General features: G+C 42.7%; 1 protein-coding gene across 1 annotated transcript in view; it reads left to right on the top strand.

Moving 5' to 3' along the window:
- The window catches only part of MYO3B (myosin IIIB), a gene marked incomplete at both ends in the record, with an annotated part of 398,588 nt that overhangs the window by 184,644 nt on the left and 197,337 nt on the right, over positions 1–16,607 (top strand). Inside the window, 6 exons of the mRNA XM_082630334.1 lie at positions 1,126–1,209; positions 2,256–2,458; positions 6,856–6,954; positions 7,273–7,387; positions 14,823–14,949; positions 15,750–15,960. Of these exons, the coding sequence (XP_082486460.1) occupies positions 1,126–1,209; positions 2,256–2,458; positions 6,856–6,954; positions 7,273–7,387; positions 14,823–14,949; positions 15,750–15,960 (839 nt within the window). The remainder of the gene's footprint in view (positions 1–1,125; positions 1,210–2,255; positions 2,459–6,855; positions 6,955–7,272; positions 7,388–14,822; positions 14,950–15,749; positions 15,961–16,607) is intronic.

Here is a 16,607-nt window from a genome sequence, read left to right on the forward strand (position 1 = left end):
TCAGGAGCAGACAAATGGAAGAGATGCATAGGACAAGATACAGGGAGGAAAGTGGCGTAAAGCTTCCACACGTTATCCTCCCAGGCCTGCAACATATTCACACTGGAAGCTCTCTGAATCTTGTTGTTCAAGAGTTTTTATGATCTCTGGCCCTTCTCTCCTCCCCAGAAGTTGGGGTGGCGGGGGTGAAATTTCCCACCCTCTAAACCATGTGTTTGGTCTTTTTAGTAACCAGCCCCCATCCTGAAGCTGCCTTGGGCTCCACCTTGAACCACTTAGTGAGCAGTTAGGTTTGGTTGAAAGAGACTTGTTTGTGAATAACAAAGGATGCTCTCATCACTCCCGTCATTCAGGACATTCCAAGGGTTTTAGGAGCTCAGTGCGAGGAACCAGAGACAAAGACCAAATATATGTTTTTTTATTATACCACACCCACTAATCTCCTTTATATATACATAAAGAGCTCCTAGAAAGAAACAGTAAAAGACCAATAATGTATATTTTTAAAAAGGCAAAATATGGACTGGTCACAAAAAAAGGAAAATATGAATGACCTTAAACTTACGAAAGGATGCCCAATCTCACTCCTAATAATAGAAGTGCAAATTAAAAGTGTACCAAGGTGTAATGTTTTGCCTATCAGACTGGCAAAAATCCAACATAGCCATTTGGTGAGGGTGCAGGAGAACAGACACTTTCAAATACTGACACAGTCCTTAGGAAAGCAATTTGGTATTATCTATCAGACTTATAAATGTGTTTACCTTTTGGTCCAACAGCCCCATTTCTGGGAATTTATTCTACAAATGAAGCTGCATATAAATATAATGACCTACGTATCGGGTTATTCATTGCAGTATTGTTTGTAATCACATCGGGAAAATCTCAAGTATCCATCAATATGGGACAGGTTAAATAGACTATGGTCCATCTATATAAGGGAGCGACAAACTACTGAAAAGGTTGAGGAAGCTCTCGGTGTTCTGAAATGGAAAGATTCCTAAGATATATTGCTCAGTGAAGATTTAAGGTATACAGTGGTAGATGTTATATGAAAACCATAGCTGAACACACAGGGTGTTTACTGTGCTTTGAATTCTTCACCAACTTCATTTTCTGTGTTAGTGCATTGTCATCAGTGGAGAAAGTGGCTCTGGGAAGACGGAAAGCGCTCACCTGATAGTTCAGCATTTGACTTTCTTGGGAAAGGTATTGATGAACTGCTTTCTGTATCGTGGTTAGAAGACTGCGTATTTTCTAAATGATGGAAATACTGGTTTTTATTAGGGGTTACATAGAAACATTCCATCTTTGTTATGTTCACCTCCTGATCGCTAGGCCTCTTAAGATGTCAGCATGTCCTCCACCTTTCACACAGTGAAGAAAATAATGCCAGCACCAATTTACTAGATTATCGGCAATTAATTTTTCATGTTTTCAGTGCAATACAAACATTCAGCCATTAAGCAGTAAAAGTGGTTAAACATTAGGAGCAGGAGCAGGGAGCGCCACTAAGGTGATTAAAGGGTTGGAAATAGAGCTCTCTGAGCAAAAGTTGAGGGAAATGGAAATTCTCAGCGTGGTGAAATGGACATCAAAGGGTTAGCTTTAAAGATACCCTAGCAGTTGCTCATACTCAGAATTAGTGTATTATGAGACAAAGAACAAATTTAAGAGTATTTTTTACAGATGAGGTTTATTGAATATTATAGTGAATACCTGAGAAAAGTGATGGTATCTCTCTATTTAAAATTCTTTCTGGGCTTCCCTGGTGGCGCAGTGGTTGAGAGTCCACCTGCCGATGCAGGGGACACGGGTTCGTGCCCCGGTCCGGGAAGATCCCACATGCCGCGGAGCGGCTGGGCCCGTGAGCCATGGCCGCTGAGCCTGCACATCCGGAGCCTGTGCTCCGCAACGGGAGAGGCCACAACAGTGAGAGGCCCGTGTACCGCAAAAAAAAAAAAAATTCTTTCTAAGCTCTTCAGGCATTTTATCTGTCAAGAATTTTAAGAGAAGTGTATCTGGTTGTAAAAACTAATGACCTAATCTAGCCTCATCTGATGCTTATACATCTGGGGAAATGCTCATCTGAGAAAACAATGCTGATGACTGATGCTAACTTCCCCAAATGGAGTTTTTCCCCCTGAGGATAAATGTGAAATCTGGGGGCTGGGTGGTGTGGGTGGACCTTGCGTGGCAGCTCTATTGGAGTAATGTTTCTGGAGGCTCCTCCTGACTGTTCTTGTTTGGCACAGGCAAATAATCAGACCTTGAGAGAGAAAATTCTGCAAGTCAACTCTCTGGTGGAAGCCTTTGGAAATGCATGCACTGCCATCAATGACAATTCCAGCCGTTTTGGAAAATATCTGGAAATGATGTTTACACCAACTGGAGCTGTGATGGGGGCAAGAATCTCTGAATATCTCCTTGAAAAATCCAGAGTTATAAAACAGGCAGTGTAGGTGCACTATTTTCTCGCTCTGGCTTTGCGCTGCAATATAGACCGGGCGGCTTTGGGAATTTTCATGGCTCCATTCACCCTTGTTCTTAGCATCCTTGCCCCCCATCCCCACCCCCAGCCTCCCCAAGAGCAAGGAATTATTTAAGCAGAGGGTAAGTGGTGACTTCTAACCTAAAAGGTGTTTGCAAGCAGAGTAGAAAGGGCTGGGTGGGATTACACTGGGATAGGTATGCCCGTTCCTCCTGAGTTTGTTATACCAGGTATAATTTAACAATATGCAGTTACTTTTAAAAATCATTAAGTCCCTTAAAATTGAGCTTGTCTATCAAAAAAAAAACCACTGAGAATATTCTGCATGTTCATTTTTTCCCTAGATTGAGAGAGGAAAATAACTTCTGTTTTAAGAAGAGCAGTATAGCAATAGCCCAATAGCATGGACTGCCCCTGGTTCAAGTGCTGGCTCTGACCTTGACTGTGTGACCCTGGGTATGTCCCCTATCTTCTCTGTGCCTCCTCTGTGAAATGGAGATGCTACTAGAGCCTACGTCATGGGTTTGTTGTGAAGATCAGTGAGTTTGTTTATATAAAATGACTTTACAAAGTACGTGGGTTGGTATATGTGATCAGAGAGTTAGCCGCTGTTATTACTGTTGCAGGACATCAGAATTCCTCAGGGGCATGGCTTCCTTCATGCATTAATCAGTAATTATCTGTTGAATTCCCGCTGTGTTCCAGTGCTGTGCTCTCTGTTGGAGTTGCAAGAGTGAACAAAATAGACAAGGTCCCAGTGTTCATGGGGCTTGGAGTGGATAGGGGATGGAAGAGGGGTGGGCGCCCAGGGACGGGGTGGCAGGGGAATCGCAGGCATTAAGCACAAAAAACCATAAATGCAGACCAAGTGTGATAAGTACCAGGAAGCAAAGTAAGGTGCTATGAAGGTAAAACAGGAGAAAGGGCAATAACCTAGTCCAGGAAGAGAGGGCTCCCTGTGTAAGAGACGTTGAATCTGAGAGTCACTAGGAGTGAGCCAACGAGGTGAGATGGGGACAGGAGTGGGGAGGTGGGAGAGAGGAGCAAAGACAAGGCTGAGGCCAGGTCATGCAGGGCTTTGGAACCAGGCTGAGGAACCTGATTCTAAAGGCAATAACAGGAAGCCATTTGACATTTTCAAGAAGGGGAGTCTCAAAAACCAACTTGCATTTTGATATAATGAAATAATGGCTCTGGCTTCAATGGGGCAAATGGATTGGAGGAGACGTGAGAAGTACAGTTACGACATTGAGACCACCAGGAGGCTGGTTTCAAATCCATGTGAGCGGTAATGTTAGCCTGCGCTGAGGTGGTAGCGGTGGAGATGGGGATGCAGGGGAGTTGATGCATCTGAGAGATACTGTGCAAGTAGAACCCACAGGACTTGTTTTGGGTTCAGAGCCCCAGCATCTTTTATCATATACCTGCAGTTTCCTCACAAAATAGGGACTGACATGAAAATTAAACAAATGTACCAAAGGCTAGAGTCAGTCATTTTAGCTTCCGTGTGGTGTCTCAATTAATTTTTATGAGGTCCCTACTTCTTTCTTTCCAAATTAGGGTGATTTTAAAGTTTAGGGAGCTACCTCTGAGAGAATGGAAATTATAGTTTTCTGTGTTCAAATGTCAAGTGGTCTTTTGTAAGGAAAATGTGAGGAGGGTTCCAGTCACAGCTATGTCACTTATTAATATAACTATCCTTATACCTTATTTTCCTCATGTGCAAAAAGGGCATGATAAAGCCAACCTCACAGGGCTGTTATGAGAATTAAATGAGATGATATGTGATTTTTACCAAATATAGAATCTGAAACATAATTGGTACCTAATAAACCATAACATTATTATTATTAAATTTAGTCAATATGATAGCACTAATGGATAAAATAGACTGAAGACATTGGAGGAGGAGAAGATGGGACCTGTGCAAGTTCTGTTTGTCTGACCTTTCTGGTTCTGTCCTCCTCCAGCACATAGTAGGATTCTCCTTCTTGGAACCCTGTGGCTGGATATGGTCTTAGGACTAGTTCTGGCAAATGAGTGTTTAATGGAAAGACCCTCCAGAGTGCTGGCAAAGTGCAAGATGGTGGCTGCTCCATCAGCCTGGGCCCAGTGACTCTGATGAGCAACCCCACCCCCCACCCCCTGCACCGTGACCCTCAGTAGACAAGTATTCTGAGCAAGAAGTAAGACTTTATTGAGTTAAGCCACTAAGATCTTGGGATGTTTGTTACTGCAACCAGATGGATGTCGGTAGGCAAAGCTTGGAAGAATTGAGCACTAGAAGTATCTGCAAAAATCTATAGGAAGGTAGGACCACGATGGGTCAGCCAATGCCTGCACCTTTACCAGAGGCAGAAGAACAACTGGCATTCACGCGGGGCATACCAGTTCATGAGGCCCTGTAAAGGCCTCTCGTCTCAGTGAATGGTGCCACCATCGCCAGATACTCAAGATAGAAAACTAGGAGCCAGCCTCCAGGTCCCTTTCCCTCACCACCCTCATTCATTCTATCTGGACAGTCTTTTAGTTGTTTTTCCAAAACATATCTTTAAGCTTACCCTTGTTCTCCATCGTCCCTGCCATTACCCTGTCCCAGTCACTCACTGTCTCACCAGATCCTCCTAATTGGTCTCCTTGCATCCATCTTAACTTCTTACAGTCTAGTCACACACTTACAGTTTAAGACACTTCAAAGAATTCTAATTGCATAATCAACAAAATCCTCATTATGGCCTGACAAGGCCTTGTGTGGGCTGACCCTGCCCACCTGCCCACCCGCTTCTCACCAGCCTTCCTTTGTTCTACGTGGATATCATGCTCAGAGCCTTTTCGTATACGTTGCTCCCTCTCTTGGGGATGCTCTCCCCCTTCTCTCTGTAGCTCCTCCCAGTCCCTTCTCATGCTTCACAGTTTGATTTTAGTGTTATTTCCTTCCAGAGTCCTTCCCTTGACTTGTCGCAAGTGGCCCTCATCCCCCAGCGTTGTTCATCTCAGTCCCTTGTTTGTTTCTTTCAAAGCCCTCATCACCAGTTTCCCCGTTGATTCATCTGACTCCATCACTAGAAGGAAGCTCCAGAGGGCATGAATCCTCTGAGTCCTGTATCCCTGGCACCTAGTGCAGTGCCTGCCATGCTTGGCACTCAATAAGCTTATTAGCTGAGTGAACAAATGGGTGAGAAATGGCAAGTAGAGACATCTAGAACACAGGGCAGAGCTAAGAATGTATCAGAAGAGCTTGGACAGGATGAACAACCACAGGAAGACTAGGATATCCAGGAGATGCCGAAGGAAAGAGTAGGGCCCTTGTCACAGATAGGGACAAGGAGTAGAAGGAAGACAGGTTTCTTCCACAGAGCTACGTTGGCCAAGGTGAGGATTTGAGAAAATCCTGGGGCATCAACAGAAGAGAATGACCTCCTCCAAAGGAGAGAAAGGGATGTAGAGCAGGGCTTTTCAAACTATCTTTGCTGAAAGACTAGCTTTTCCAAAAAATATTGGGTTGGCCCAAAAATTTGTTTGGGTTTTTCCTTAAGATGTTACGGAAAAATCCAAACGAACTTTTGGGCCACCCCAGTAGTAGTTCACAATCTATTGTGAACCAATACTTTCGTAAAATGTAATTGAAATGTATTCAGAAAAATTATCATACTCTTAGATGTCATAGCAATATCACTTGCTATAAAATGTCTAGACATAGACTTTCTAGTTCCTTGTCTTATCATAAGCTGACAGCAATCCACAGACCACACTGAGAGCAACACCCATCCGAAAGAACCCTGGCCAGGGTGGCCTAAAAGAGGGTGCCTAGCAGGAGACCAGGGGACGGATGCAAGCCATTTTGAATCATATTTGAGAGAATACAAGTTTGAGAGAGTAGTCACCTCTCTTCTGCAACCAATTCCCCTCCCTAACTTGCTGTACACCTGGCTAGCTGCTTCCTGTCTTGGGCTTCAGTAAAGTAGGGAGTTTGGCTGATCTCTCTAAGCTGGACATCACTGTCTCTGAAGCAACGTGGGCTACAAACAGAAGACGAGTGGCACAGACGCATAGTCATTTGTTCTGGAAAGATCTCTAAACATATGTAACCTGAGCTGTTACCTATAATTGTTCCATTCTCTAAAACCTCCTTCTGCATATAGTAAACATAAGTGTGTTTAATAGTGTGACATTGTGGCAATTACTATACTAATCCTATCACTATTGCTATTCTGTAATTGGGAAGTAGCATATTTAATTGCCTGTAAATGCAAATTTGCTACAGAATAATATTTTGTACAGAAAGGAAACTATATAAATTACTTGGAGTCGGGAATCCCAGAATATATTGTTAGTAATGTCCCTTTCCTTTTTTTTTTTTCCAGGGGAGAGAAAAATTTTCACATATTTTACTATATTTATGCTGGCCTTTATCACCAAAAGAAACTTTCTGAGTTCAGACTTCCTGAGGAAAAGCCTCCTAGGTAGGTGTCAGGGGTTTTAGTTGTTAATTTTTAATGAATATACAATTAGCAGCGGACAAAACTTGGAAATAGAGCTGTTCTCCTAACTGGACACTCAGTCCCTTTAGCTGAAATGCCCACATGAGACGGCAGGAACTACATCTCCCTTTGCATTTTCTAGAAAGTTCAAAAACTCAATTGCAACCATTTTACTCAGCATGTGCACCATTATTTTATCACTGTAAGGAAATGCCCTTGCAAAGGAGCCCAATGATGCCCTGGTATTTGGGGTGCCATTTCCAAGTCATTGCTCATTCTGTTTGGTCATACTCTCTGTAGGTACATAGCTGATGAAACTGGAAGGGTGATGCACGACATAACTTCCAAGGAGTCTTACAGAAGACAGTTTGAAGCAATTCAGCATTGCTTCAGGATTATAGGGTTCACTGACAAGGTAAGTGATTGTCAGCAGAGAAAGAAACTCAAGTGTTAATATTCTTGGGTGAATGTGAGTGAAGATATGAATGTTCTGACTTGGGGCTGGACACTTGCTTTTCAAATGCCATGCTGGTCATGTTATAAGGTCTTGCTACTCAAAAGTGTGATGCGCGGAAGAGAAACATTGTCATTACACAAGATTAGTTAGAAATGCAGACTCTCAGATCCAACTAAGAACAGCAGAATCAGAATCTCCATTTTAATAAGATGCGAGGTGAACATTAAAGTATAAGTACCCTTGTAAGTGCCTCGTGCCTGTGAATTGTTGTCACTGTCATCAGTTCACGCCAGCTGTGATAACAAACACCTAAACAATGCTGCCCTTTTCTGAGTTGGGGTTGTTCCAGCCATTAGAGTGAATTGTGTAATAGGAGTGTAGGAATATGTAGGTTACCCCCAAGCCACAGGAGTATATTTACGCAAGTAGTTCCTTGTGCCCCCAAACAAATTAAGCCTTTTCAACTTTCTTGCAGTCACTTCCTTCTCCATGGCACACAGTTGCACATTATTAGCCATAGCTCTAAGTACTGTACTACCCTTATCATACTAGATACAGGCTGTCTCTATTATATATATGCCAGAGGTGACAGAAAATATTTATTACCCTAGGCTCAAATATTACTCTGTGGTACGTTTATGTCATAGTTTCTGGGCTTCTTGCCATCAATTTTGTAAAATATACAGATTCTTTTGCTTTTCCAACAAAGGAGGTGAATGATTAGGAGGTAAGTGAGAGTGTTTAAATCTTCAGGGATTAGATTACAAGACACTTGAGTTACCCTGGGACAGCCACTCTGGATAAAGCATTGCTTTTGTAATCTGTTGAGTTTGGCCAGCCCTTTCCTCCCCAGCATGGTTGATTTTAGTCATAAAAATACTTTTCTTCTTTCTAGCCAGCTGTTAATTTTCTCTGTCAGCCTCCCACAGACTTTAAACTGACAGACAGTGGAAAATCCCAAAAGTCAGATACAAATAGAAATATATTTCCCTTGGCTCCTTAGAGGAGAGCAACTTAACAGGTTCCAGCATTGTTAAAGGACCTTTATGGTTATTAATTTATAGAGCTGGTTGTTATCAAAGGTGCATCACCAGAAAAGTCAAAGTCCAGTGGAGATGGCAGTAGAGCCATTTAAAGTCACCTGGGTCATGCCAAAGTGTTTAGGGGCATACTTTCTTGAAAGGGTACAGGAACAGTAGAGAAGTCAGTCATAGGGTTAATAATATTTTGCATTCCATAAGTACAATGATGGTTGCAGAATACTGTGGAGAGATTGGTACTAGCTCTAAAGGAAAGGCTATAATATCAGCCCTGTCCAATGATAGAAATGTGCTGCAAATAATAATAAAACAGATGCTGTTTTAAGATAACAAAATTAAAAATGTTAAGTATGTATCCTTGAAGTAAGCCATCCCTAACCCCTATGGGAAAAAAAGTCTAGTAGAAATGAATGAATGGCTGCATAAATAGATATGAAAATAAACATAAAAGGTGGTAAACATTTTTAATTTGTGCCTGGTCTGGACTGTTAAATGGTTGTTTAACTGGTTATAAACTGGTTATTAATGAATAACCAGACTGGAATTATATGTATATGTGTAGATATTCACCATGTCCACTGTTAATTCATTGGAAATAAACACAATTTATGTCAGTTAGCAGCCCTGGAAATGGAAGGAAGAGTCTAGATCTTATCTTTCTTATCCTTAATTCTTTGGTTATATCTCTGTTTGTATCTCTATAGACAAACCATTTTGCTGAATCGACTCAGTTTGCTTTATGTTTGTAAACTCAAAGTAGTTCGACTAAATTCAGAAAGATTCAGTTGACTGTAGTTAGGCAGTAGATGCTAAATAGCTGATGTAACAGAATTTCTCTTAAGTTTTTCTGAGGGACATTTCTAGACAGAGCTTGAATGAGCTGGTTAATTTAATAAAAATTATGGATGGTCCCTATCCTTTCTTATAATGTCACTAATTCGGATGCCCTTCAGTTTTTCCCAAACCCTTAGAGCTCCTGGACTCAGGAGCATGAATTAAGTTCTGGGACACCAGCCAAAAGTATCTGAAAGAAGCCTTGACCCTACGTTTATTGTAAAGAATCTTCACTGGTGGAAGGAATCTTCCAATAACAATGAAGTTCCTCATGGGGGTGGGGGATTATACTTAAAACCCTATGATAAAGATCAGTGCTTTTCTACCCTTAGTTTGTTTGTTTGGGTTTTTGTTTGTTTGTTTTTTCCTTAACATCTTTATTGGAGTATAATTGCTTTACAATGTTGTGTTAGTTTCTGCTGTATAACAAAGTAAATCAGCTATACGTATACATATATCCCCATATCCCCTCCCTCTTGCATCTCCCTCCCACCCTCCCTATTCCATCTACTCTTATTTTTGGATTAAACGATACTGTTTTTGTTTAATATTATGTTTGTCTTGCTGGTATATGAATTATCATAACATATTAAATAAATTGAGTTTTAGGTACGTTTATGTTTAATACTACATGAAGAGTTTTTGGCAGGTTATCTGTGATGGTCAAGATTGGACATTTGGGCTTCCCTGGTGGCGCAGTGGTTGAGACTCCGCCTGCCGATGCGGGGGACACGGGTTCGTGCCCCGGTCTGGGAAGATCCCACGTGCCGTGGAGCGGCTGGGCCCGTGAGCCATGGCCGCTGAGCCTGCGCATCCGGAGCCTGTGCTCCACAACGGGAGAGGCCACAGTAGTGAGAAGCCCGTGTACTGCACAAAAAAAAAAAAAAAAAAAAAGATTGGACATTTACTGCAGATCACTTGATGAAGAGGTTAGGGAGAAGGCTTTGCGATTAGGGCAAATTTTTTTCCTTTTCTTCAAAACAGATTATGAATTGGGAGAGTACTGCTGAGGATAGACTGAGGGTTATATGTTAAAATGTTAATTGGGGGTGTTGAGGATTTCAAGTGTCTTAAAGACAATAGGACTTACCATTGACTTTAAAAACAAAAAACCTTTATTGATGTATGATTGACATGCCAAAAAAAATTTTTCTAAACCAACTACTGACTTGCAAGTTACAAATGTTGTGAGCCTCTGAAAAGGGAACTGAGTAAAGGCATTGGAATAGAGCCTGTAAGGGAGAAGGCCCTTCAGCTGGGCCTAATGCAGTGCTTTGGGCAAAACTGGTGAAAAACTCAAGACACTGAAAAAGAAGCACGGTAAAGAGAGACTGAGTGGGCAAGTAAATTCCTAGGGAGATACCAGAGACACAACTGCCATGAGATGCCCATGAACCCGGCCAGAGGTAATTTCCTTTAATCAGCTCCAGGCTAACAGAGAAAACCGGGATTCTTCTCAACTTTCCACTTAGCCTCAAATCTATGGAGAGAATACCTATCTCAGTGAAAGTAGTATCTTCTGAGAAAAAGAGAGAAGAAGCCAAGACCATACATCCTGCATGGGGCTTTGGTGGAGAAATGCTTCCCCACTTTTGCTGATTGGTGGTGAAACTGAATTCACACTCATCAGCAGTGAATTGGGAAACCTAATTGGAGGAGTTTTTAGACTTCTTAATACATTTTCCTGTCCTGAGTGAAGTGATTCCATTTTATCATGTAGAAAGTTGGGAATTGGTAAGAAATAAAAAGAGAGCAGCTTAGCAAGATTCTATAGGAAAGGCAGGTTTACCAGGAAAGGCTTCATAGCTGGAGATGAGGCAAGAGAAAATGAGCAAGGTAAGGAAGGTGAAAAATCCTTCCCAGGGTGGCTATGCAGGGAAGAGAAGAGACATTGGATTAAGTATTAGGGAGGGAGGAATAATCCCACAGATGGACATACTACTGATTGAACTCTACCCTTATATGAATAATGTTTTGACCTGAACACAGGAGTGGATGTAGGTTCCTAGGCCAGAAAAGAAGAACTAATTAGCCCAAGAATGGGACTAAAGAGTCAAGTGGAATAGCCTGGAAATGGAGCAGGGGAGTACTGTAAGGCTAATACCTCCATAATGAGGTGATGAGCGTTGGTCACCCCCCTTCTGGAGTTCCCTTCTCTGAACCAAGGAAGGAGACCCAATCTGCTGTTAACTTCAGTCTTTTGCACAGTGCTTGAACCCCAAAATTTTTGCTGAAGGTTATAGGTAGTTCTTCTCTTTGAAAGAGGAAATCTGAGCATTATGCTGAAAAGAATATTGTCAGAGACACAAAAGGTGAGGGTGTGGTCTTTGACTGTCATTTCCTTTGGGGATGGTCATCCCAGCGGTAAAATGCCTGGAAGCCTTATTTTGGGAGGTTTCATATCTTGTATAGTTATACATGGGGTGTGTGTATGTGTGTGTGTGTGTTTGTGTGTATGTTTTAATTAGAAGAAATACTTTTTTCCCTAAGTATATTGAGAGTTTTAGGTAAGCTCTTTTTTTAATGTATTCTTTTTTTAAAATTAATTTATTTAATTTATTTATTTTTGGCTGTGTTGGGTGTTCGTTGCTATGTGCGGGCTTTCTCTAGTTGCGGTTAGCGGGGACTACCCTTCGTTGCCGTGTGCGGGCTTCTCATTGCAGTGGCTTCTCTTGTTGTGGAGCATGCGCCCTAGGCACGTGGGCTCAGTAGTTGTGGCTTGCGGGCTCTAGAGTGCAGGCTCAGTAGTTGTGGTGCATGGGCTTAGTTGCTCCGCGGCATGTGGGATCTTCCCAGACCAGGGCCCAAACCCGTGTCCCCTTCATTGGCAGATGGATTCTTAACCACTGTGCCACCTGGGAAGCCCTAGATAAGCTCTTGAGATAACTGTGTATAGAAATGACAGATATAGAACTCACTGCTGTGGAGTCTCTGTTTTACTGTCTGGGATCTGCTTCTGTGGGGAGTTGCTGGATGCATTCTGTAAGCCTCACACTGTATTGATCAAGGTAATGAGGTGCTGTCATGTTAAATCCATGCTAGTCCCAGAAAACCTGTTTGGTAGGTGTTCTCCTTAGCCACTTTTAAGTTGTGTGATTAAAACAGTGATTCTTGAAGTCAGGAACATGACATCTTGCCTTTGATTTAGGAGTTTGAAGAACAGTATTTTTCTATAGTGGAAGCCCAGTTTAAAATTCTCATTTGTGGGCTTCCCTGGTGGTGCAGTAGTTGAGAGTCCGCCTGCCGATGCAGGGGACACGGGTTCGTGCCCCCGTCCAGGAAGATCCCACATGCCACAGAGCGGCTGGGCCCCTGAGCCATGGCCGCTGAGCCTGCGCATCCGGAGCCTGTGCTCCGCAACGGGAGAGGCCACAACAGTGAGAGGCCCGTGTACCGCCAAAAAAAAAAAAAAAAAAAAAAAAAATTCTCATTTGTCTTTGTAGCATTGTCATGTATCCAGCAGATGTCAGTGTTACAGTCCGTGTTCAGCTTTTTGGCTTTACTGAGCATTGTTTGCAGGAAGGCTCAATTTGGGGACAATGCTTTATCAATGGTCTAATGACAGTTCCTATTAGTTTGCTGCTATGTATAGTACTAAATCAAGTTCCCTGCCTGAGTATTTTTTGTGGAAGTACTTTTCTCTATCTATAAGCATAATACGCAGAAATTTCCTGGCTATATATTTCATTTCTCACCTAAAGGCAAATATTTAAATAAATAATTGTACTTTATTTATTTATTTATTTTACCATTAATGATACTTATGTATTCCACTTTCAGTATAAAAGAGGACTTAGAGCAGCTGAACTGTTTTTACCCACATCACTCCTGTTTTTACCAAATGTGTGGAGTCTTCTTCCCCACACCAACCAATTCTCCTACAATTCAATTCAATTCTGACACTGTCTAACCTGGAGTTAGCTTCTGATTGCACAAGTTAGGGGCTTTGTCCCACAAGACTGCCCCCACTTCAGGTACCAGTTGCAATTCCCATGTTCTCATATTTCTGATGGACTGGCTATAAATTGGGAGTTCCCAAGACCTCCCCCTCCTCAGGTTCAATAATTTGATAGAAGGATTCACAGAACTCAGGAAAGCGGTTTACTTACTATTACTGGTTTATTATAAAGGATACAACTCAGGAACAGATAAATGGAAGAGATGCATAGGGCAAGGTACTGGGAGAAGGGACACCACCTCCTTTTACCACCTTCCTGTGTTCGCCAACCCGGAAGTGCTCCAAGCCTCATCAATTAGGGATTTTAGTGGAGGCTCCATTACATACGCATGACTGATCAAGCCATTGCCTACTGAGGATTAACTCCATCTCCAGCCAGTATCCCCTCCTTGAGGTGCAGGGTTCCACTAAAAGTACGAACCCTTGAATCACTTCGTTGGTGCCTCTGGCAACAAGCCCTTCCCCCACCTATCCTCCAAGAGTCACCTCATTAGCACACACTCAAGTGTGGTTGAAAGGGGCTTATCGTGAATAACAAAGAACGCCCTTCTCACCCCTATCACTCAGAAAATTCCTGGAGTTTTAGAAACTCTTGTGCCAGAAATGGGTATGAAGACCAAATATATATTGGGCTGGCCAGAAAGTTCATAAAAACCCGAATGAACTTTTTGGCCAACCCAATATTATTATATTAAAACACCACAGGTAATTTCTAGTGAGTCTTTCAAAAGATTTTCTGACCTCATTCATGACTATATACTCCATAATTCAACTTCGAATGTTCTAGTGAAACATCAGTGAATGCCCTGCCAACTATTTCATAAAAGCTATATTCAGAAGAGGTTAAGGAAACATATCCACTCTTGTTTGGAAGAAAGAAGCATACCTGAATTTGGGAGCTGGTATTAGTTAGGATGAAAGGCTAAAAGTGGCTGAAAGAACAAAGAAGATCAGTTCTCTCTAATGTAAGCATTCCAAGGCAAGAGTTTCAGGTTGTACAACATCTCTGTTCCATCAGGTCATTGGTCTCAGGCACCCTAATCAGTGGTACGGTTGAGGCTGCGTTGCTGGGAGCTCCATCCAGCAATAACAGACAAAATGCTTGGAGGAGGCAGGCTCCATTCTGTAAGGCAGGTCTGGAAATGGCCCACGTTGTTCTGCTTGCTCCTTTCTTAAGAATTTAGTCACATGGCCTAACTGCAAGGGAGGCTTGGAAAATTTTTTTTTTTTTTTTGCTGTACGCGGGCTTCTCACTGTTGTGGCCTCTCCCGCCGCAGAGCACAGGCTCCAGACGCGCAGGCTCAGCGGCCATGGATCACGGGCCCAGCCGCTCCGCGGCACGTGGGATCCTCCCGGACCGGGGCACGAACCCGTGTCCCCTGCATCGGCAGGCGGACTCCCGACCACTGCGCCACCAGAGAAGCCCAGGCTTGGAAAATTTTTTGTGTGCCCAGGAGAAGGGGGAGGATGGACGTTGGTGGACAACTAGCAGTTTGCACCACAGCACTAGTGATCTCATTGACTGGCAGTGACCAAACATGGTTCTTGATGTCCTTTCCAGGAGGTGCACTCAGTGTACAGAATTTTGGCTGGGATTCTGAACATTGGAAACATTGAGTTTGCAGCTATTTCCTCTCAACATCAAACTGATAAAAGTGAGGTGCCCAATGCAGAAGCCTTGGAAAATGGTAATTAATTGACGCCTGTGCACTGTGTGGCTAAAGTACACGTTTCTTTTACTTTCGGAGTTTTTCAAGACTCTGAAGTATGGTGTTTTGTTGCTGGTCGTTCAACTGGCTCTGGGCGTTTTCACTAACCAGTATTTCCCAGAGGCTGTCTTGTAGAACATCAGTGTTCTTTTCATAAGTGGCAAATAGATGTTCTTCAGAAAAGAATTCCATGCCAGGTAACTCTGGGCAGTGATGCTCACCAGTGGCTGCTTTTGAAAATTATCTACAAATTTTTGAAAAAAATAGGAGAGGTTGGACCTCACTCTAAATTCACTGAATTAGCATCTGCAGGGGACAAAGTTGGCACCTATTTATTTTTAAAGTTCCACAGATAATAATGGTGGCACAAGGAATAAGAATCCTGAGTTAGAAAAAAACTGATTTAAATAAACACCTTTTGTGTTAAACTGTAGCACTTTTTATGGTCTTTAATATTCTAATGTGCTTTGTGATTCTGTAAGAGCAGCCTATACTCTCCAGCAACTGCTCCAACTTATTTGGCCAAAGACCACCTCCTTCCGCCTTTTCTTCAACCAACATGTGTGAAGAGTTTTCAGAACAGTTTGGGAGGTATTGCATCAGTCTGGGTGCTTCTTGGGGTTAAGGACCCGGCTTGTTTATCCTTGGCCCTGAAGTGCTGAGGATGAGCCTGGCATGTAGCTGGTGTTGAGTAAATACTGGCTAGATGAATGGATGGATGGGTGGATGGATAGATGGATGTCTGCATTCTCCGGCATCATCCTTACCCTCTCTTCTAGCTGCCTCGGTTCTCTGTATCAGCCCTGAAGAGCTCCAGGAGGCCCTCACCTCACACTGCGTGGTCACCCGGGGTGAGACCATCATCCGCGCCAACACCGTCGACAGGGCCTTGGATGTCCGAGATGCCATGTCCAAAGCCCTGTATGGGAGGCTTTTCAGCTGGATCGTAAATCGCATCAATACACTCCTGCAGCCAGACAAAAACTTATGGCAAGTTCCCCCGGAGAGCAGAGGCCTTGGGGAGAGTTGTCATTCAGTGTCTCTTAGAGATTGCAAGAGGAAGCATTTGGTTCTCTCTTGGGTTTTCTTTAGTGAAGATCTCAGGCCATCTCCTTTAAAAGACGCTGTGTTTATACCCGAGAGGCTCATGATTGACGGAGCCATTACAGTGCAGTGTTCAAGAGAACAGTCTTGGCTGGGAGCTGGGAAAACTGGGTTTGCATCCAAGCTTCACAGCTTCATCAGTGCATGTTCTAGGTTGTAGTTTTCTCATCTGTAAAATGAGTATAATATCCTCATCATAGTGTTGCTTTTACAATCAACTAAGACATTTCATGAAAAGTGTTTAAAGCACAGTATCTCACAGTATTATTACTGCTACAGCTTTTTCTGTGCTAAGCATTAGTGGTTTCAGATTGTGGAAGAATTGACAACATCAAACTCTAGAGTCTTCTTCCAACTAAGCTTTGTGTGTGAGAAAGTAGAAGAATAAATGAGCAGCCGCTCCAGCCCCTTCAAACAGAGTGGTTCCTCTTTAATCTCTTTATAAATGGAGCTTCTGAGGAAGGTTTGAAAGGATTCTACTGCTTTTAAACAAGAAGTTCGAAGTACTGTTGAAAAACTCAAGGAGCCAATGG

Source organism: Mesoplodon mirus (genome assembly GCF_964341445.2).
Source record: "Mesoplodon mirus genome assembly, chromosome: 8".
Classification (NCBI taxonomy): Eukaryota; Metazoa; Chordata; class Mammalia; order Artiodactyla; family Ziphiidae; genus Mesoplodon; species Mesoplodon mirus.